This window comes from Pelecanus crispus, chromosome 6 (genome assembly GCF_030463565.1).
Source record: "Pelecanus crispus isolate bPelCri1 chromosome 6, bPelCri1.pri, whole genome shotgun sequence".
In the NCBI taxonomy this organism is placed as follows: domain Eukaryota; kingdom Metazoa; phylum Chordata; class Aves; order Pelecaniformes; family Pelecanidae; genus Pelecanus; species Pelecanus crispus.
In genome coordinates, this window is record NC_134648.1 from 69,933,114 (window position 1) to 69,956,667 (window position 23,554).

Consider the following 23,554-nt stretch of genomic DNA (forward strand, 5'->3'; position numbering starts at 1 on the left):
ATAGGTTTTAAAGGCTTGTCAAAGTTTAGAAGAAAAAACCTTTCCATTAAAAAATCTTAGCTTAAAAAAATCATTAAGACACCTTTCTCTGATCCAGGGTAGGTACTAATAAAAAGATTACAAATATACTACAATTTGACCAAGAAGACTTCATGAATATGCTGCTTTTGAGCATGCAACACCACTGATATCTGTCAAATTCCAGGTATCAATGTATCCCAAATCCACCACAGCCCCTCACAATTTCCTTGTCAGTTCCCCATCCCCACCCTACCACCCTATTAATAACATTATAAAAAAAGGTAAAACCTCTAGTTAGTGGCAAAATCTTCACAGTAAATTGTTAAAGAAAATGTTATTGTGGTCATTGCAAAGTGATATCAGTCAATTGGACCCTGAAAAATTAGCTTGATGCAGTTGTGTTCCCCAGACAGTTGTGTTGCACAAAAAGGGCAGGCAGCATGAAATGCATGAGTACCATGAGGCAGTGGGATTTGAGACCAGTATTTTGCAGATTTCTCAGAGCACACATGTCCACAAGGGGTGAAAGCATGAGTTGGAGGACCAGCATCCACATAAAAGCCTGCTTCACAGCCAAGCCAGAGAGGCACATAGGGGCCAATGGTTCTGCACATAGGACATTCCCGCTCATTGGCTTCGGTGTCACTGCGATGTCCCCAGTTGTGATAGCCATGAACGTGACCACAGCTGAGGTACGCCCAAGGCTGCTTCTCTTCTACCACATCTTTGCGGTTGATGCTGGGAAATGCTAAAGTGTTTAACCCAACAGGACACTGCGGTCTGGCAGCGTTGATCTCCTGTCGCAGAGCTTCAATGTGTTTCTGAGTTGGAGTGTGAAACAGTCCATCTGCCGTTCTCCACAGAAGGGTGGCTCCACACAGGTCAATGAGCGAGCCATCCTGCAGGACGTTGGTCTCATTTTCTACCTAGTGGTAGAACACAAGGACAAGTAGTTAAGCCTGAGAGCTTTTACAGACAACCGCATTAGTTCTGTAAACGTGTCCTCTCGCTCTCTCACCAAATCGTTACCCTCCCTAGCATGCTACCTAATTTTGTCTTGTTTCCTTGTGGCCCCCCGTTTGTCTGAATCCATCTCGTGTCTCTTATCCTATATTTAAGATTATAATTAGCATTGGTCTCTTATTCTGTGCTTGTACAGGAGGTCCTATATTTGCAACTGTTACATGCTGTGGCAACACTAATTATTAGACACAGCCTTCCCGCCTGTAATTCTTTGTGAAAGGTATTACATTAGTAATCACTAACAACTTCACAAATACCCCCTGCCCCTGAGCATGCTACTTTTTCTTTCTAATATTGATTCCCGGTATGTCTTTGTCATGTTTAAGGTAAGTCATGATACACCGAAGAGAAAACTTGCCATTCCCTAAGGGCTGTATTAGGAGACTGCTCCCCTGGAATTCTTTGCCCACATAGACTGGGCAGAGGCTGCTCACGCAGCAAAAGATCCTTTTTGGACTAAAAAACTGCTACCCAGGACAGAACAGCTGTCCTGCCACTCAGATACCATTTTTTTTGGCTTGTGGCAAGTGTAAAGCATTTTGCAGAAACATGAACTCCCACAGCGTACCTCATCAACAGCGAAACTCTTCCACAGGTACATCAGGGATAAATGACAAATGCAATCCTGGCTGCATGCACAGGTACTTGCACGGATTATCATGACAGCAGAGTGAATTACCACTTGAATTTCTCAAGTGACAAGTTCTGCAACTGAAGCCACACAGGCTCAACTTCTGAACAATTAACCACCCCAACTAGTTAGGCTCTTTATTTAATGAGGTATTGCATGCAAATACAGTGCCAGTGTGCATTGCCTAGAAGCTTCTCTCATCTGACTAAAAGCAGGTACTTACAACATTGTCAAAGGATTATGCCAAACACACGTTGTACTTTGGTGAAATATTCTTTCATTTATTTTAATGTCACAAACATATAAGCAACTTGTGCTATTGCTACCAGTTCAGTGGCAATGAATATATATCAAAAAGGTTCTTTATGAAATTAAAGAGGAAAAACAGACCTACTGCCTGGCTTTACACGTCGGAAGCATGTAGAAAATACCACTAGGGCAAAACAAATACCCTGGATGTTAAGTAGGTCACATGAAACCATTATGTCTGCTTAAGAATACTATGAATGACAACCAATTTGGCATTTACATTTTAATCCAGGTTAAATTCACAGATTAACTGTGGATCATCCTTGCACAGAACACCTAGATGGTACAATACAGACTACAGATAAAAGGCCACCAGCATGAAGTACTTCCAGCAGAAAAATTCAACTGTTCAAGTAGAGATGAGAGAAGCCTTGATTTGATGCAAGTTTCAGATAATTCCTTCATAAACGGCAAAGCAAAAGCTTTCTCGTATGCAATGTGTTCAATTCATTATACAGTGTGCATTTGGTTTTATGAACCCAATCAACGAATACTGATCACATCAATACCAGTGTGCCATCTAATTTTATTTAAATGAGAATTCAAGCAATTTTGGATGCAGAGAAGGGAATTTATTTGTTTTAGTATTGCCTTTCTTTAGCAGCGCTCAAAAGGTGTTTTGCTAACCACATACAAAGGGCACAATTGCAACATCATCTGTCCCAGTCCCCGAGGCGATGTTTGCCTGCCACCATTAAAGTGACAAAGCAATTTATGTACTGCAGGCTGTCTACTGAAAGCAGAACAAAATACAAACTTCGAACTCCATTTTCCTTTCTGCAGTCAGTATTCTGCAAAGCCGACGGCAAAGCTGGAAAGTCAGTTCAGTGTGAGTACGCGGGACGCCTCTGTAACACCATCAAGCTAATGGGAATGCAAGGTAGCAGCAGAAAAGCAACTTTGGCTTGAAGAAGGGAAGGATATTCCCCCCGCCATGCACCCTTTCTCAGTCTTTAAAAGTCTAGCAGCTGGGTGATAAAGTTACAGAAGAGACAGGGCATCTTCAGTTGCAGTGAAGATGCCCCTTGAACATCCTCTCGCTTCCTGAATCCTAACAAAGAGCAGGAGGAGTGAACCAGGATGGCTTTTCCAGGTCTGCAGGCAGCACAGCATCCTAACCTACAAAGAGGACTTCTGGGAAAGCTCATCTGCCTGAGCCAGAATAGGGCTGCCTGTGTACTTTGCTGGGCTACTTCTATGTGATGGTGGTTGACTTTTTTTTTTCCTCTTTTTTTCTTTGAGGGCAGGGGGAAGAAGGAAGAGTGATGATAGCATTCTCCCTCCTAGGCTCCACAAACCTTGGCAAGAGAAAGAATGAGCGCACTATGGGGATTCCCCTCCATCTTCTATGGAGATACCCTTAACTGGTTTAGTGGTGGACTTGGTAGTGTTAGGTTAATGGTTGGACTGGATGATCTTAAAGGTCTTTTCCAACCTAAACAATTCTATGATTCTTTCACGGGAACGTCTCTCCTGGTTATGTATGTCACAGGTCTCTGTGGCAGTGAAATCTCTCACTTCTGGTAAAGGCAAAGTCCATCCTGCTTCACAGGATAAAACAGGAATATACTTAGCAGGGCTTCTCTTATCTTCCTAGTGGCAGGTAAATCAAACAGAAGCTGCATTATCCAAACTTGTTTTGCATACAAGTGGACTCTTCCTTTGAAAATAGTACCGCAAAAAACAACTCCCCATGCAGTAACTTCCAGATGTCCCCATGTCCCAGAAGAACATTTCAGAGAGGGAGATTCAAGAGCAATGTTTATTTAGCTTTTACACTCTATGCTATTTCAGCTGGAAAAGTGACATTAGCAGAAAACTTAGTGTTCTCCTGTATAAGCAGAAACAGAATAGCAGTACAGAATCTACTGTAACACACATCTACTTAGATGATTTCAGTGTCCACTACCCAGCGACAACGCTATTACTCTGCAGTCAGTCTACGACTGCCTCCATTCAATACCAGGAAAACAAGTGTCCCTTGTTTAGTTTTAATTACCAGTTACTTTCAACTTACCAGTTTCCCCCTTTGTTGAGCAGATCTGGTTTCCCGGAGAGTGTACACATCACCACAGACTGAGATTTCCCGCCAAACTCCAGGTTTAGACTCCTCAGTGAACCCTCCTTTTGGATGCATGACCAGCACCCCGTTAGTTGTCAATCCATCCATGTGGCCATCAGGATTTTTCCACTTTGCCGCTTTTTCCTGTGTGTGACAACCACCCCAGGAAAGAAAGAGTTTGTCTAAAAGTTTACGGACTACAAGTTTTACACACTGAAGTTTTACTAGCACTGTCTAAAACACAACATTTCCTCACCAGCCGGCAGCGCTTAGACATAGATTTACAAAAAAAAGCATTTTTAAGAATACCTTGTGCCAGAGCAGTAACATCTTTTGCTTATGCATCTTCAATTACTATTCTACTTAAATATTAGTATTTTTAACTCAGTTGAGTGCCTCTGACTGCAGGTCAGGTAAGAGTTAAAGCCTCAAAGGTCAGTAGCGTACTCCGAACTGTCGTAATGGAATACCATTGCACTGGGCACATCCTTTTCCATTATGCGGCCAAAGCGCTCTTCAGCGCTCAGAACTGCAACAGTGGCTTATTCACAACAAGTATCAAGAATATATCAAACCAACCTAAAGAAAATCCACTAACAGTTACTAAAGTAGAGCTTCGTTGTTAAAGACAGTTATGACCATGAGACCATACTGGTAATAAATCTGGCACATAAAACTGCAGTTTCTACTTAACGCTGCAGCTGGTACACTGCAGTAATAAAAGTCTAACGACAGTATAAGTTATCAACTAGTACAAGGGAATTTGGGGGCTTGAAAATAACAGAGAATAAAAAACAGAGTTGGCTCGTACATAACATAATTATTAGTAGTACTTACACCAAGAAATATATTTTTAGAAGAGTCAAATCCAGCTGCAAAAATCCTTGCTGTATATGGTGGGCTCCTGTCACATACAATCCTGCATGCAAAACGGGATATGGTGCTTTGTGTAATTTGGGTCTCATCATTATTTTGACTTCCAGAAATAGTATCTGTTACTACAAAGTCTATGGGGCTTTCTGTTGACCTCCCAACCTGCAAAAAAATATTAAGATAATGGTATAATTAGAAAGAGCCATAGAAATATCAACCATTAAGGACACAATTTTGCCAAGTTAATGTTGATGAAATCAGTAAACTACTGGCTACTGAATTTTTGGATGGCAAGATCCAACCAGAGACTAATCTGTATTTTCACATTTGTCCTAGGCACAAATGCATCTGTTCTGGTTTTGGCTGGGGTAGAGTTAATTTTCTTCACAGTAGCTAGCATGGGGCTATGTTTTGGGTTTGTGCTGGAAACAGTGTTGGTAACACAGGGATGTTTTGGTCACTGCTGAGCAGTGCTCACACAGGGTCAAGGCCTTTTCTGCTCCTCACCCCACCCCAGCAGCGAGCAGGCTGGGGGGCACAAGAAGCTGGGAGGGACCCAGCCGGGACAGCTGACCCCCACTGACCCAAGGGGTGTCCCACACCGTATGGCGTCATGCTCAGCACATAGAGCTGGGGGAAGAAGAAGGAATGGGGGATGTTCAGAGTGATGGCGTTTGTCTTCCCAAGTCACCGTTACGTGTGATGGAGCCCTGCTTTCCTGGAGATGGCTGAGCACCTGCCTGCCCATGGGAAGTAGGGAATGAATTCCTTGTTTTGCTTTGCTTGGGTGCGCGGCTTTTGCTTTACCTATTAAACTGTCTTTATCTCAACCCATGAGTTTTCTCACTTTTACTCTTCCAATTCCCCACCTCACCCCACTGGGGGGGAGTAAGCGAGTGCCTGTGTGGGGCTTAGTTGCCAGCTGGGCTTAAACCATGACAACATCACTGACATGGCAAAACAAATCTGTGCTTACTACAACTGATGTACATGCTTGTCCAACATAGCTGCAACAAATTGTCAGAGTATTGTCAACATGAAAGTATCAGCACCTTGGTATTTCATAATCCAACCACAGCAAATTACTTACCACTATATTCTGTCAATTAAGAAAACGCTAGCTTGAAATGGCAAGTTTTACTCACATTTCTAGTTCCAAGTTAATTTGCCATGAAAATAAAGGACTTTTTTCAGACCCAGAACTGGTTATTTTGATACATTATAACAGAAAGCTACCCGCCTGCATGTTTTCAGAATTTGTAGTTCCAGAATAGAGGAGTTTTAAGGTAAAACCCACAATATTTATAATTTATATATAATAATTTATTCCTAATCATGCATGTACATGACTAAAACGAAAAAACTTTCTTCAGCAGACATAAAACACAACTGATCAGGAGACAAGAGTATTTTTCTATCCTGACATCTATAAAATTTAGTTCTAGAACTGGAAACATCTAGGCATCTGGAACAGAAAACTTGTTTACAAAATGGAAAGAGGGATCTGACTTTATCAGCCAACCAAACACACAGGGAGGCTTTATCAGTACTTCTACAGGCAAATTAGTATTACACCAACTTCGAGCATAACTGGAAAGTGGAGCTGAGGAACAAGGAATGGAACAGAATATTAATTTTATAGACACGGGTGATCAAACAGAAGAAAATTAAGAATATTTTTCACATGAAACTACATTCAATATCAGGAATCTGTATTTATATAAAAGAACTTCCTCGCTAAACATGATCTCATTGTTTCCAAGAAGTAACATCATTCTGCTTAGCTTCTTGCTCTTCAAAGCCAGCTATGGGAAGACATGTATGGTTCTAGCATTAACATCTCTGCAAACTAAACTAGCTGTAAAGAAACATTGTTCAAGAGTCAAGAAAAGTGATATTAATACTTAACTCTTGTCACAACTGAACTGATAGCAACAGTACAGGGATCTCTCCCGTACTTCTCTTCTGCTTTCAGTTCTACTGTGCAGTGTTAAACTCGAACACATGTTGAAATTCATGTCTTAAGTGACACATCCAGTTACTTTCTCCATATCACGGGTCTCAACCTGAGTATAAAATGTGATGAGCTTACCGCAGAAGCGCCAAGGAAATACTAAAAAAGGCCTCAAAAGCATGCACTTCAATTTTTCATAGAAAGTAAAGTGACTGCTGGAATACCCAAGACAGTTTAGAAACTGTTTAATACGGGACATTTCTGTTTATATAACTTGACACGTTGAAGCTAAAACTTAAAACTATATTCTTCTTCCTCTTACAGTATTAGTTCTAACAGGCTTCTATTTCCCATCCGATGCAATTCCTGCTAAGACTCAGCACCAAACAGCAGCAGGAAGCTTATTCATATTTTCTGACTATTCTCTATCTGTATGTGAAGTCTCTTAAAGGTTAATCAATAATGAACGTGAAACAAATTTGCTCACAACAAGTTTTTGCCTGTTGCAGTCTCAAATAGATCACTCCCTCAAAGCTTTTAGATGCAATTAGAGAAAAACATGCCTTATTTTCTTTAAAAGGATGACAAAACATGCAAGTGTTTGCTGCAGTCTTCCTTACATCATACCGGTCAACATGAAATCTGAATACGTTTGGATATAAGCATCAAAATCTATACACAAAGCTTTTATGTGGTTTTTAAAATATCTGAAATTACATGTAATATTTCAAGCAAAGTAATTACTTTATATATCTCATTTGTGTCACAAGTATGTCTATACAATGTCAAATATTTTAAGTATTTTTCTCTTGTTTTTTCTCTTGAAAAAGCCTTCTAGAGGATCAGTCACATGTATTGTGCTACATTTCAACACTAGAAATTATTTTAAGAAGTGCACTTCAAAAGACAGCAATTTCTCCTTATTTTAACTCTTAACTAATTTTAACTTAACTTATGTTGCAGTCAGACTACAGTCACTAAAGATGTAGTTCCATTATTCAGAGCTACTCTTTACAGACTTTATTACTCATTTTTCTTCCCTTTTCCTCTACAGCATGGAAGACTTTATTGGTTTTAGTAATTTTAGGCTATATATTGGGACTTTTCTTGTTAACTATGTCAGATTCTATATTATTTCGCTAAGTTACTTCCAGTAACAAACAGTAAATCTTCCAACTGATGCATAAGACAGCTTCTGTTTTCTACACTACAGGTTATTGCTAAAAGCTCTGTGAAAGCCAGGCAGTCAATCAATTTGCTAGTGTCTACTGTCAATCAAAGAAGTGGTATTAAAAATGCTCACTCCCGAGACAACGCAAAACCAGACAACCTGCCAGCAGATAATTTAACAGCTGCAGATTCTTGGACTTCAAAACAATTTCACTGTGATAGGGAGAATTGGACCATGCATCTTCTGAAGGCCTGTTCTTTAGGGCGGGGAAATCAATTCTTCGTATTGAATGTACCGGTTCTTGTATAAACTTGCAGTTATTTAGGGTACTGGCTAGACAGTTGGTTCCTTGTAGTGGTATGAACAGGTATAATCAACCCATTCATGTCCAATCAAACCACGAAGGAACAGGTTCTCCTCCAACTGATGCATCATCCACAGAATGGTTACTAAATCCTGAAGAAAATCTTCATTTTTAGCAGCATATAGATGCTGCAGCATATAGACTTGGGGAGATGCCAGATGGAACATGTTAGTACATTCTTTTTGTTATCATATGAAGAAATCCGATCTCTGTGTCACCAAGACAGCTATATAGTAGCATTTGTACACAAATTTCACTACAGAATTACATTAAGAAAAAAAGAAACCACACACAACGCAGCAGAACAACAAGTACAGCGCAGGGAGCGGGGATGGAAGCCTATTCCCAAAACCAAGTACAGGACATAAGAACAGACAGATGTCCAGGTCAACCTTCCAAAGGGCCTGAACACCTGCAAGTTTCAAATCCCTGCAGGTGGAGGCTGTGAAGCCATTTTGTTAAAGTGATCCAGCGGGAGATGTTTGTCAGGTGACTGAGCAGGATACAAGTAAGCAGGGAAGACAAGAGCACCCATTTCTGCATTGTTTCCAGCTTTCAAGAAACATGAACATTCCTGGTTAGCGCTTTAAGTAATATTTTCAAACACCCTTAAAAAAGTCCGCTTACTCGTAAAAAACTCTGCACGTTATCTGCAGAGAAGAGCTAGTAGAAGAACAGGGGGTAGGACTACTACTGTATGAAACTTCATCACGCATCCACTGAATTTGCATATAACCCGCACGGTTAACAACTGATGTGTGTCTGCATGGAGGGGGCAGGTAGAGTACATGCATGGTGATTTAAACCACTTAGTAACTGCTAAGTTATATGCATGAAAATATGGTCATTTTCATTTTATTATGAAAAATGTCAAGAAAATTGGTATTTAGACAGCCTGAACACTGTTCTTCAATGCCTTCTGAATTTCTTTACTGCCCCTTGCCTAGTTTCCCCATATTTTCCGTATGTGCCTCATTTCTGATAAATATCTACTCATGCTTCTGCTTGGTTATAAGCTTGGAAAGCATAAAACAAGCTATTCTGGGTTTGCAATCTTCAAAATTTTCCAGCTTGTTTCTGGAAAAACTGCAGAATACAAGTCAGCAACACAACGTTTCTCATGTTTTCCTTCAAAGAGAAGGACTGACAACAGACAACTTCTCTCTGGAAGAAGGAAAAACATGGCAGCTTTTTCTGCGAACTGTGAATCTCCCTCGTTTTCACACGAAATCAGCTCTAACCCAATGGATTCAGTCCTCACAGGTTATAAATGGTATCCTGGCCAAGAAAACAAAGACCTCGCATCCCTTTTCCCTATTTCAGGTCCGACTAAGGTGTTACTAACAACCACCATTCTAAGCTTCTCACATTCCTTACTACGGTTACCTTAGTGAAGTCATGCAGTGCTACTATCTATTTTCTAACTACCTATTCATGCATTTTACAGAGGGGAAGATTGAGAGTAAAAAAACCCAAGCGATTTGCCCAAGATAATACATTATCAGCAGTCAAGGAGGGGCCTCAAGAGAATCCTGTGGTCCAGGCATTATCCTTCCCTTTTCAGTTTCCACATCTTTGGCAGTGTTCTACAAAAGCCAGGAAAACACATTTGAAAAGAAAACAGCAAATGCCAAGGACTGTCTGTTCAAGCAATGCTTGAGGAACAGTAAGGTTGTACTCCGTAGATCAATAAAGACAACGTGGAGTTTGCCCACCGTGTACCACAGGGCAACACAAAGCAGCCCTCAAGTAACTCTTCTCTGACTGCCTACAATCAGATTACTGAGAATAATTAAAACCTAATGGCTTCTCTAAATAACGGAAACCTCTTCAGCTGCTGTCTGGCATCACTTGAGCAGCAAAGTATTGCCACGGTCTACCAGACTATTCCTTTTCCCATTCTCACGGCTATCAGACCCTCTAGGCCAATGCTCGCAGTGCAATTCTCAGAAGACGGTTACAGAGTGGAAACATGAACCAGGACACAGTGCTTGAGGTGAAGCTGAGATCAAGTCACAGCACGACAGTCTACACATCTCAAGACAGAAGAAACAGACTGCACTGAAAAGAAGAATTTTAACAACAGAGAAACCTTAACCCTGACACATTAGCTATTTGAGGGGGCACCAGAAGGACTGAGACACTCTACCAACACAAGATTCAGCTCAAAAAGTTTTACTGTTATTAAGATAGGATAGTTTGACCTGTTACAAGCCAAACCAGTCACCTAACTACAAATGTACGGCAGATAATTGCCTGAACCATAGGCAGCCTCTCACAGGTCAATTAGTACCTGGGCCAGAATTAGGGCTTTTGTGACATTTCACCAGGCATCTGAGAGGTGCTGGAAGGAGAAAACATGATCTGTGCTTTTAAAGTGGCAGTAAGATATGTGCACTCCAGTGCCAGCTGTGGAAGTGCAGTGGGTCTCTGGGTCAGGCAGCGCAGTCCAAGCTGTCTCAGTGTACAACCCCGTGCAAATTTCTCCTCTACTGCTCCTCTCCGAGCATCCATGCTCCTGAAGGGGAGCAGGTCAAGACACGTTGTTAGCTGGGCTATGCTATGTGTAACCAGCTCATTCCTCACCAAGCCAAAACCCTGCTTTACATCCAAAACATCCTTAATTAGCTCCATTAACATACTGCCTTAGACAAGGGTCACTTGAACAGTGATCTGTGGAGCGCTGCTTTGCCTATGCCGTATCTCCTCACCCCAGCCTGCTAGGTTTCATTAGAGTGACAGCTAAGCACCTCAACCTACTTAGTTCTTTATCAATATTCCCTGCCCCCCCCAAGCAAAAGCTGTAACTGCCACTAGGACATTATGCAATCAAGAAAAGCACTGTCTATACAATGCAGCCAGAAAAGCAGCTGTTCTGCAACTCTTTATTCATTTTTTTTTTAGTGTACACAAGTGGCAAAAAGCTTTCAAAAATGGTTTTTCAAAATTTACATACAGGAAGAGTTTCACTGGAGCTACTCAAGGCACAAAAGCATCTTGCAGAGATAACAAGTGTCACACAGTAACCAAAAGGATGGGTTATATTTTCCTTTTACTAGTTAACTGAAACAGGTTTTTCTGTGTTCACTCTGGCTGTGTGATCCTTCTCTAACTACCTATTCATGCAGCACCACACGAACAAGACGTTTTTAATCAATCCCTGTGTGGACCTAATCGTTCCAAAGTCACACTAGGAAAAATTTCATAGAGAGCAAAAAAACAGAAGCCATATGAAGCAAAAACATTTTCATCTTGACAGGGGCATTTCCTCTTCTGTCAACAACACTCAACTACTGACCCTTCTAAATATGAAAGACTGAATGAAGAGGGATAACAATTCATGATAAGATGCTCTAATTACAGAGGTTACTGACAAGACAGACCCAATTAGTCTAGATCCGAAAAGGTTGCGCGTGTTTCTTTTCCTCTGAGCTTGAGGTTTAAGTTTGTACAGAATTTCTGCTCTTTATTATATATAAAAATAAGCATCACACAAGAAAAATCACTTAGGTTACCAGAATGGCAGATGATGCAGAAGAACGCAAATGTGTACATTGGAGAGTGAAAACGTGTTGGATAGAAGGTAGCTTAGAGAAACCCAGCACAGTCCCCTACACCATTCGATATATTTGCACACCCTTCAGGAACAGTTTTCTTCATCATTCTATCACCAGTTTGTCTCCTTTAATGCGCAGCTCCCATATTCCCCTCCCTGCCTTTGCTTTTACTTTCCTCCTTCCCCAGCCCATGTCCTGCTCCTATCCACTTCCTTTTTCCTCCAGCTACTTGATTAACTGGAGGGTGTGGGTTGTATTCTTATGCATATTCATGAATCCAAACACAGCACATTTCTTTCTAGTACTATTTGTACAGTTGCTACACTGTCCTTGCAGAAAAAGCAGAGTATGGTGAAAGCAGTAAGGCAGTGAGGATATTAACAGATGCTGGCCCATGTCTGAGAAGAGAGGACAATGCAAAATTTCAAATGCTCCCATATTAATGCAACTGGGTTCAACCATGAAAATTCCACAGATCACAGAGAATACCCAGAAGAATATAATGCGGAACTGTGGTTCCACATGTTGCTTTTAAAAAACAATGCATATATTGCAGAGTCTTACCTGAAACATGTCTGTATCTTTATCATGAGTATACTCCACTACAACAGTCTGGTTTCTGGATAATGTGTAAGAGATACTGTGCTGACCTTTACAGCTGATCGCCTGTTGAATAAAAAAATATGTCTATTATGCACAGCTTCCACAGAAATATTATAATCAAATTCATTTCACTATACAAACACCTTTACTATGATCAGGAAAAGCAGTGTATCATAACATTTTATTACAAGGCTGGGTAAACACATACAATAGGATTCTTTGGTTTGTTTTTAATGGAAAATCCCAAGCTGCACTTGTTTGTTGCTAGTTTGAAAGTACACAATACCTACCATTTTCATAGTTTAAGACTCCAAACACATGGTTTTCTCTCTGAAATTATACTAAGTTCCTGACCCTCATAGGAACTTCTACCCCAGCAAAGACCTGGAGTTTAGGGTTCTCTGGTTTATTTGGTTTTTAAAGCAAATAAGTAATACAATTGATTTCCAGTTAAAAGTGCCAGGATTTCAGAGGTAGGGAGATCATTACAGTTGAGCAGACTTCTAGTTATATCAAATAGAGCCTAGCAGGTTTACATCAATTGTGACAAAGAGCAAGCGCTTTCAACCTGGTTTTCCTCATTAAAGGGTATTTCTCACTACCTGCCAAAGGAAGATGATTCTCTATAGATATGGATATAGCATCGAAAACTAAATAGCATTTCAGTATTTAAAACAAGACTAGAAGAGGACAACTCCTGTTACTCTGCCGTATCTGACTAACACTGAATTCTTTACTTAGAATTCTGTACTTGTTAAGACTTTCCAGGTTTACATCTCTAGGTTGTCTTTTTTAAGAAGGTTTTACTAGTCCAGCAACTACTTCACCCCAACACAGGAACAGTCCCAACTCAGAACAAAACAGAAACAGTTTTCCTTGATAAACACACAGCATAGCTGCTGCAGCAGGGAGCCATAAGAAGGGGCAGGGCCCAGCGATCCTTTCAAAACCTCTGAGACTCAACATACAGATTTTTTTTTTATGGCACTGATGATCATTTCTCAAGCTTGAAGACTAACACTCACTTCAAATAATTAAGCGGTGTCAAAGTGTAGTTGCACTAGCTGCACAATGTAAGCATGCTGGTAAAAGCTTCAGGACAGAGGGAAACAAGCTGAGAAACTAAATCTATTGGCTAACAGGGAAATACATGTAAAACATAAGGTCTATATAGCTGCACACAATTATGAGAGGTAATGACTGTTACTGCTCATTACTGCTCAGAAAACACTTTGCAGACACTTAAGTATTGAATTAATAGGTTAATTAAAGCTTTCTCCAATTTTCTGCTAAGGGGGGGTAATTTTCTAGAAGATGTTCCCTCACTAGCTCCACTCCTTCATGCTGCTCTTCACCTACAAAATTCACACATAGGGATGATCAAACTAAGCAACTAAATCTATTCTACTCATCTGTCTACCATTTCTAACAAAAGTCTAAATGATCCCAAAGCTACAGATCAATTATTAAACAAATCATTAAAAGTCTTACCAAATGCTGGAGGTACTAAAAAACATCTACATGCATACTAAAACCCTACTAAGGGATAGCAAAACTATTTGATACCGAATTATTCCAACACCTGCTAAAGATTTAGGCTTAGGTGATAATCCTGGAAGTAAAGGATTGGGCAAGATGACCTTTCCCAGTCCCTTCCAGGACTTTTTTCTGCAATGAAGCTTTTAACAAAACTTCAAGCCATAACATCTAGTTTCCCTGATTTTGTTCCAACAGTTGTAGCAACAACTGAAAAGCGAGGTAAACATATTTGGTAATCAGCAGTACGCAGATTCTAAATTTCCCAGTTTAAGTTTATAGTGTTTTGTAATAACCATTATGCTGTCACACAGTATGTTGCAAGAACAAAACAGCATCTCGAGATGCAATTCAAATGAAGTCACTAACACTTCGTGACCTGCTAGGACACTGAACTGTAGGTCTGAAGTGTGTACCAAGAGCTTTTCCTCCAGGCATGTTTGACAACTAACAAGGGGATCTCGAGCCCTGAGCAGGTCTCAGGTGTTCCTAGAATATAAATGAAATAAAGTGATCAACAGGAGACCCTCACACCTTGCACTTTAAGCATAATATGGCAATAATCAATTTATATTCAGATTATCAGATATCATCATCTCAAACATCAGAAAGTAATAGCTTTCACACACAGTATTTTCATTCATTTCCACAAAACCGTGTTGCAGCTGTGGATACAGAGGAGGACAGGCCCATCAGCAGCTGTTAACGTGATGGTCCTGGCTTCAGCTCCAGCCCGTCTGCACAGCACTGACCACCAGCAACCAGGTAAAATTCCTGGGCATGGATGCATGCCCTAAGCTTATGCTCTTGTCAGACAAGATACTGGATCAAATGGAAACTTCGGCGAGACCCCAAAGTGAAAGTTTTAAGGTCCAATGGGAAAAACAAGGGGGGAAATGTAAGAACTTCCAGAATTACTTAGTAAGGTCGTGTCCTACACCTACAGGACTTAGGGCTTAGATATGTTAACAATTCCCATTAGGCTGACCAGGGTCAGTATCTCCTCTGAAATATTACAGTAGGACATAATCTTTTTCTTTTCTGTGCGTGTTCCTTTCCCTTCCTCATCTTATTCCCCCTCCTCTTTGCTTTCCACTATTTAAACCCAGTTATTTTCAGTGTGAAATGCCACATTTCATTTCCTGGAATTGTGTAATCATTTTTCAGAAAAGCTAAGAACAATATGAGAAATGTTTCAACTTGTGTGCTTTCAGTCTGCTCAGCACCAACAGTTGCTCCAATTCAAAGACATTTTACAGGCATTTTAATTGCTGGTCTCAAAGGAATTGGTGACTTCCAAGTAAAAGAAAAAAAAAGTAACAGTATTTCAAGAACTGCACAAAACAGAAGAACTATGAACTATTTGCAATGACTATGACAAAGTGAAAGGTAAGTATCTTAATAAAACAGTATTGTAAGTGGAATGCAGCCACAGGCAATCGTGAAGGATTTTGACAGCTTGAGGAGTTACAGAACCACACTACTACAAGTTCCAAAAAAGTATGGAGATTGATTGCCCCAACCCCCTTAAAATTGGTTTGTAGCAACTAAAATAGTGAGGTTGCCTTCCTACTGCTTTTAGCATTCAAATTTCCAGACTTTTTTTCTGCCAGTAGGATTTCCCCCAAAAACCCCTTGATGCTGTCACATAATTGCTCTGCTGCGGTAACTGAAGTTGTGAGAAAAGCCCTGACTCTCACAAGATGTACGGCAGCATCACAAGTTCTAGCAGATGACTTCAGAGTTGCAGGCTGGACATGACCACATCCACCTTCCAGGCAGGAACTAAACACAAAAGAACAAAAACCAGGCACTAAACCTGACCTCTATCTCTTCACCTCCCACCCCAAGGCTGCCAAGATCCAGAGCAATAGTGCGTATTTTCAAAGCTTGTACTCAGAGTCCACCAAAATTCCAAGTGTGGGGGCCAACATCAGCTTAATTTGAAAGCAGTTTTCTCCTATCTTTTAGGTTCTTAGAAGTTTAATGAAAATCAGCAACTGAGTACGGGGGGCAGAAAAAAAAAACCCACACCACTGCTAGTGACTCCATGTCCATATTGGGGCTGAGGGATTTTAAAAAGTCCAAATACCAAATGAAAGCAACAAGGGAAACCTGAGGTGCCATATTCCACTTGGCATGAAGGGACAGATCTCCCCAGCATCTTTCCAAGACAGAGCTCGTGTTTGCACAGTAATCCATCCACCTCCATAGGGCTTTCAAGTTGGAGGACAGTGTGCAACAGCTCCAAGCCTCTCTATATGTTGAGCCAGTTTACCTTAAGAGGAAGGCTCCTCTCCTCCCCATCACTCAAAGTAAACGCCGCAGCTACCCCCCCTGCGGCACTCCCACTGCCTTGAGATTTGCATTCTAGTGACTTAGGGTCATCAAAACCACCATATGTTATCAGAGACTGGAAAGAGCTGCATCTGAGAAGCCCCACTATCTCACCCCCACACTAACATGGCCTAAACAATTTAAAAAAAACCAAACCAAAACAAAACAACTTTGCTGGTAGCTCCTCAAGTTTTCAGTTATATCCTTCCCCCTGGCTGGAATTACACTTGGCCTTGGTTTTTCCGCTGCCTCCTTACACACACTTTTCATTCTTCCTCCTTTCTCTCTGTTTTGAGACCAAAACCTCACTCCAGCACTCAGCACTCACAATCAAAGCAGCAGCTAAAGGCTACGGCTTACAAACCTGTCAGGTCTCAGAGGAACTAAGATCAGATAGAGACTGCTTTCCCAGCAGCAATGCTGCAACTCAGGCAGCCCCTGGAACACCCCAGCCTACCTCAATTATTTGCTCTCTACTTCTTCCCCTGGAAAGGTAGCTGCTATCAGTTTTACCACCACTTTCAAGAAGTGAGAAAGTAGAATTTCCTCACCCAACATATAAAAACACTTTTGCAAGTAAGGGGAATAAGAATAAACAAAGGTTTAATTTAAAAAACAGTGTTTCTTAGTACTCTGCTTTTTTAGCAAAGATACAGAAAAAGGAGGGAACACAAAACTAAAAAAAAAAAAAAAAATCTTCAGCAGATTGGACGTAGGCACAACCGACTGGCAGCGATGCACACCATCGTATTTGCAAACACGCAGCGCTGCCCCGGAGCGTGCACTGCACTGAGTGACCCCACCGAGAGTGCCACCTCCCTCCTAACCACTGACAGCAAAGGTGGCTGCTGTCCTGGAAATGAGCAGAAAGGTCAGTACATCTGAAAAACTTTAACTGTTTCCTGTTGCACAATGACAGATTAGTGTCGAACGCATCTCCAGATATGCCCTTATCGACCGGCAAGCTACAAGAAGGCAAATTGGTAGCAGACCACCCCTTCTGCAAGAGCATACAAAAAGCCTGTAACATAATTTGACCTAAGATAGAATTCTTTTTCAAGAGGTTAACTGTACCAGTGTTGGATTTCTCCAAGTGCAACGAGAAAACCCACATTTTCCTTGCACTCCTTTTTTATTGGCTATCGAGAGCTCTGAAACCCCTGTTTTGCACATAATTATGAACTAGTATATATTAGTAAAATTTGTCTTCTGTAATAAGCATGCCACTGTTTTGACCAACAGACATAAGGGTATAATAAACGTTCTGGCTTAAGGATCAAACCTGAAGAGAGGCTTGCAATGTACACATGGGGTTCCCTCCCGCCCCCAAATTATACTTATTTAGTAAGAGATTCTACATTTATCTACTACACAGAATTTACATCTATGCTCAGCCAGATGTTCCCTATCTAGGAGCATCTTCTGGTGTGCCGCAGCTCTCTCCCCACGCATTGACACCGATAAAGTTCCTCATTTCCCTTCGTCATCTTCAGCCCAAGAGTTCAAGAACGGGTCAGGAGCTCACGGCATGACTGCATTAACTTCACACTATTAGGTCAAACCTTCTAAGGAGCATGTCAATGAACTAGAGAAGCAGATCCCAAAATTCACAGAGCCCTTAGGCTGCTGCTTACGAGCTTGCAGGGAGCAGGTCTAATCCAACTCTAGAAATGGAGATTTTGCCACTTTCTTCTGTTTCACTGACAGTGTTTCCAAGGAAGGGAAAAAAAAAAAAAAAAACACCACAAAAAAACCTACCCAAAAAACCACAGCCCAAACCCTCTACATTTGGAAATTTAAACTTCACAGTTCACTTGTGCCTAGCTAGCTCCCCAAAGATCACGGGAGGGACTTAACATTATTATAGTTACCAACACTTCTGCACTATAGCAGAAGTGAAGGCTAAAATCCATTAAGAGGCAGATGTCTCACAGGAAGGGCTGCTCCATTAAAATAGGAGTTTTAGTTTAGTTAATTAGGTTGGATTAGGACAATAAAATGATTTATGGGAACACTTTAGTTTTCTTTGTTGGTAGTCAAGCTGACCAACACCACGCTGACGTGTTTAAAATTAATGACAGCAGTGCCTTCATGAGTTAAATGCTTTCTTACTTGGCTGCTGGCCTTCAATTTCTTTTATAAAAAGAGAACACAAGCAACACTCAGGGATGTCAGACAAAAGACCTTGCAACTTAAGAGAAAAAGGAAGCTTTAGCTAGCAAGGAAGGAATCCTTTTAAAGTGAAGAACACATCACATTTCCACTGGCTTTTGGACAGACTGACTGCCAGAGCCAGCAGACATTAGGTTACCTTAAGAAAACACAACAAAAGCTCATGATCATGATACACTGACATTTTGCCCGTATCAGAAAAGCATGTCCACTTCGGAAGCTTCCCGGGAGATTATAACAAATGTCAATTCATATAACATTAACTAAAAACTGTTTGGAATTTTACTCTATCTCAACTTAAGCCCAACAGTAATTGACCAGAATTACTGCTTCTGTAACACTAGATTTCAGTAACACTGAAAATTTACACTGACCTTTGGCTACTGATACAGCTATTATGTACAATTTCCCTCTAGCCTTTTGCAAAGAAAATAAGAGCCATTATCATGGAAACCTTACAGGCTTCATGTGCCTACAGGAGGGGCCGACATGACCGTACCAACCAGAATCACAGGCCCAGCTGTTGAACAAGTCTGCATCTGCTTCCTGCACAGCTCTGTATGAGCCCATCCTTCAATGTTCTTCCCCGCTATCAACACAGGCTGGGGGTGAAGGGTTGGAGAGCAGCCCTGCGGAGAAGGACTTGGGGGCCCTGGGGGGTGAAAAGCTGGACATGAGCCGGCAATGTGCGCTGGCAGCCCAGAAAGCCAACCCCATCCTGGGCTGCATCCCCACAGCGTGGGCAGCGGGGCGAGGGAGGGGATTCTGCAGCCCTGCATCCAGCTCTGGGGTCCTCAGCACAAGGAGGACATGGAGCTGTTGGAGCGGGGCCAGAGGAGGCCCCAAAAATGATCCGAGGGCTGGAGCCCCTCTGCTGCGGGGCCAGGCTGGGGGGCTGGGGGTGCTCAGCCTGGAGAGGAGGGGGCTGCGGGGAGGCCTGAGTGCGGCCTGGCAGTGCTGAGAGGGGCCCATAGGGAGGGTGGGGACAAGCTTTTTAGCAAGGCCTCTTGTGACAGGACAAGGAGTAATGGATTTAAACTAAAGGAGGGGAGATTTAGACTGGATATAAGGAAGACATTTTACACTGAGGGTGGTGAAGCACTGGCACAGGTTGCCCAGAGAGGTAGTGGAGTCCCCATCCCTGGAAGCATTCCCGGTCAGGTTGGACGGGGCTCTGAGCACCCTGGTCTGGTTGGAGATGTCCCTGTTACTGCAGGGGTTGGGCTGGGTGGCCTCTGAAGGTCCCTTCCCACCCAAAGCATTCTGTGACTTTATATGATGCACAATGCAATTGCTCACCACCCGCTGACCGATACCCAGCCAGTCCCTGAGCAGCGATCACAGCCCCCCAGCCAACCCCCCCCAGTTTCTGTACTGCCCATGACACCATATGGTATGGAATAGCCCTTTGGCCAGTTTGGATCAACTGTCTTGGCTGTGCCCCCTCCAAGTTTCTTGTGCACCTGGCAGAGCATGGGAAGCTGAAAAGTCCTTGACTAGCACAAGCAGTACTGAGCAACTTGGTCAACAGCCAGCTGAACATCAGCCAGCAGCGTGCCCAGGTGGCCAAGGCCAACAGCATCCTGGCTTGTATCAGGAACAGTGTGGCCAGCAGGAGCAGGGAGGTGATTGTCCCCCTGTACTCAGCACTGGCGAGGCCGCACCTCAAATACTGTGTCCAGTTTTGGACCCCTCAGTACAAGGAGAACATTGGGGTGCTGGAGCGTGTCAAGAGAAGGGTAGCGGAGCTGGGGCAGGGTCTGGAGCACAGGGCTGGTGGGGAGCGGCTGAGGGAGCTGGGGGTGTTCAGCCTGGAGAAGAGGAGGCTGAGGGGAGACCTCATCGCTCTCTACAACTACCTGAAAGGAGGGGGCAGGGAGGGGGGGTCGGGCTCTTCTCCCAAGTGACAAGCGATAGGATGAGAGGAAATGGGCTCAAGTTGCACCAGGGGAGGTTTAGGTTGGATATTAGGAAAAATTTCTTCATGGAAAGGGTAGTCAAGCATTGGAACAGGCTGCCCAGAGAGGTGGTGGAGTCCCCATCCCTGGAAGTGTTCAAAAACCAGGCAGATGTGGCACTTTGGGACATGGTTTAGTCTAGTCTACCCTTGATTGGTTTAGTGTGGGCTTGGTAGTGTAGGTTAATGGTTGGACTGGATGATCTTAAAGGTCTTTTCCAACCTAAACGATTCTATGATTCTATGATTCTAACAACTAAAACATCAGTGTGTTATCAGCATTCTTCTCATCCTAAATCCAAAACACAGCACTATGCCTGCTACTAGGAAGAAAATTAACTCTATCCCAGCCGAAACCAGGACATGCAACTACCTACAGGCAAATTATTTCTTTCTCTTCAGTACATGGTAAACTGAATAGAGCAGTGCTTGCCTTCTGAAAAACACCGTTTAACTGTAAAAACATTACAAATTCCTTATTGGTTTCAGACAGTTTAATTTATTAAATGATCCAAGCACTAACAAACAGACTGGGGGAAAGTTAAAAATGCACATGTAACAAGTAATTGGATGACAGATACTTGGCATTTAAAGAAACAGTGTAAAGCTGTGTACCTGCAGCACTGTCTGCAATCGCGGTCATAATAAACTAGTTGATGGATGTAACTTGCAGGCCACCTCTCTTCAGTCTGCTGACTGCAAATCACCCCCCCCAAAACTCATGGTGCATGGGCTCAGTGCCTATGCAGAAATAATTTCAGCAGTCTCATTTATTTACACAAACAGTCTCATTTATTTACACATCAAGCTTTTATGGCTTTCAAAGCATTCACAAGTTTGTTCTTACGTACCCCTTCATGCCCAGCTTGGAGATTTGAGGGAGAGGGGGCAGAAGGGACAACACATTCGTCTTTTGCATACATCAAAGCCATCTGCCACAAGTGCTCATGTGAGGCTGTGTGCTGCTACTCGAGCAATTTACCATTTATCAACTCAATAGGCAGATGTTAAACAATTTTCTCCGTTTGCTGAATTTGTATTGGCATGCAGTTTTAGACAACCAGCCAATACAGTGCACACCGCCCTTTCTCCAGAAGGGGCAGCGAAATAAGTCATTCCCATAATTCTCTATTTTGGGTACTGCAACAAGTAAGGAGGCAACAATCTAAAAGTATTTCTAGGTAAGCTACTGTAAAGCTAGGTAGAGGTTGGCAGACTGCATGCTGTTATTCCAGGGAATAACATAGGGTAGGCTACTCAGACAGAAGCAAGTATTCAAAACACATCTAAAAAATCCATAGTGAGTGTTGATTAAATGGCACAGATTAAAGTCCGGTGGCCAAAACCATCATTGTTGCAGCTGCTTACTAGACCTAAGTCCTTCCTCACACCTAGGACTCCTGACGAGCTCTGGTAAAGCAACCCAAGTTGTTCCACTTAATAATTCAATGTATTAAAAGCAGCTCAAAATAGGTGCTGGTTTATACTAACAGGCACAGCTATATGATACAGCAGCTCAGGAATTCTTTTGTAAATCACAAACTTTTGGTGGTTGTGAATCAACACTTTACCTACCTAACCTGTGAATCATTTTCCTGCCAATCTCACTTTTTAGCTTTTCTAACCCTTAAAACCTTTATTTTCCCCTTCCATTTTCTTCCATCTGTGTTCACTAACATCATATTGCAAGTGATCTTTCATCCATCTTTGAAATCAAGTCTGTAGTTTTCCTCCTTTAGTCAGCTCGCTAAAATTTCCTCCCCCAGACAGATTAGAGCTAGAGACAGCTCAGAGGCATAACACAAAGCTGCAGCAGCATCAGATACATCAACTACCCACAGCATAGATCATTTACCCCAAACTCCAGGATGCTCCTTTGGGCAAATTACTGCCTGCACATTGCCGCTACACCTTCTATTGCAACTGCTCCGGAGTTGCCTGCTGTAGTCCCGTGCTGAGGACACATTTCACCTGCTTTGGAAACCCAGGAGACATACATGTTTATCAGTGTCCTGTACTGAGTTTCATCTATTTGATATGTGATCTTAACTGATACTTGAACAATTGTTTCAGATTGTCAGTACGTGCATATTCCTCTACATTTTGCGGTTCATGTACTGGTAGCCAACAATAATTTATTCATACTTTATTAAAAAAAAGAAAGAAGTCGTACTACAACTTCATTTACTCCACCAGGTATTCCCTTTTCATTATCTCAGCTAATCCCTATGGATTATATAGGGATCCACCCACTGTGTTACAGGTTAGGTTTCCATGTACCTGTCAATACAGATTACAACCAAATGATTAAGATACTTTTTGGAAGACACATCTGTTCCTGTTTCAGCTTCAACCCACCACGCAGTCGTATTACTATCTAAAAGAAAAATGCACATGGGCATGAATTTGCAAAGTGTTTTTGTAGAGTATTTTATAGTCATTTGTGAAAAGGAAGCAAAAGAGCCCAGAAAAGTAGGACCAAAAAGTTGAACATGTTCCTGCCAAGATACTGCTTTGGAACAAGACCTCTTAAATAAACATACTGAGCATTTGAGGTCCTCTATCTGCAACAAACAGGAAAGAAAGGAAGCGATACTATAATAACTTGCATTATAATGTTACTGAGCTCTGCTAAGAGCTACTGGTCCTGGTTGTGCTGCTAGGACTTTGCTAGTACCATGGCTTACTACCTTCATATAATGGAGCTGGTTTTTGTCATCTCCACAGTAAAGGAGCCTAAGAAACCTTCTGGTTTAAAAGCAAGAGAAGCTGAAGAGACTAGCAGTCTACTAAAAGAGACTTTGCACAAGAGACAGTTCAGGTCCAGCCACTTTAGGGAGAAAGGGACTAAATGGTTGACTGGAAAAAAGCCTACTATGCCAAGAGCTGGGTTGAATACAATGTTCACTGTCCTAAGATCACATACTGGAGACCAGTAAGACCTTCCCTGATGCGTGACCTTCTGAAAGCAAAACTTCTGACCC

At 42.0% G+C, this 23,554-nt stretch overlaps 1 protein-coding gene across 1 annotated transcript in view; it reads right to left on the bottom strand.

Moving 5' to 3' along the window:
* Positions 1–295: 295 nt before the first annotated feature.
* The window catches only part of PELI2 (pellino E3 ubiquitin protein ligase family member 2), a 75,537-nt gene continuing 52,278 nt past the window's right edge, over positions 296–23,554 (bottom strand). The window contains exons 3-6 of the mRNA XM_075712433.1: positions 12,530–12,631; positions 4,884–5,081; positions 4,002–4,190; positions 296–947 (exon numbers count right to left, since the gene is read on the bottom strand). Of these exons, the coding sequence (XP_075568548.1) occupies positions 381–947; positions 4,002–4,190; positions 4,884–5,081; positions 12,530–12,631 (1,056 nt within the window). The 3' untranslated portion in view covers positions 296–380. The remainder of the gene's footprint in view (positions 948–4,001; positions 4,191–4,883; positions 5,082–12,529; positions 12,632–23,554) is intronic.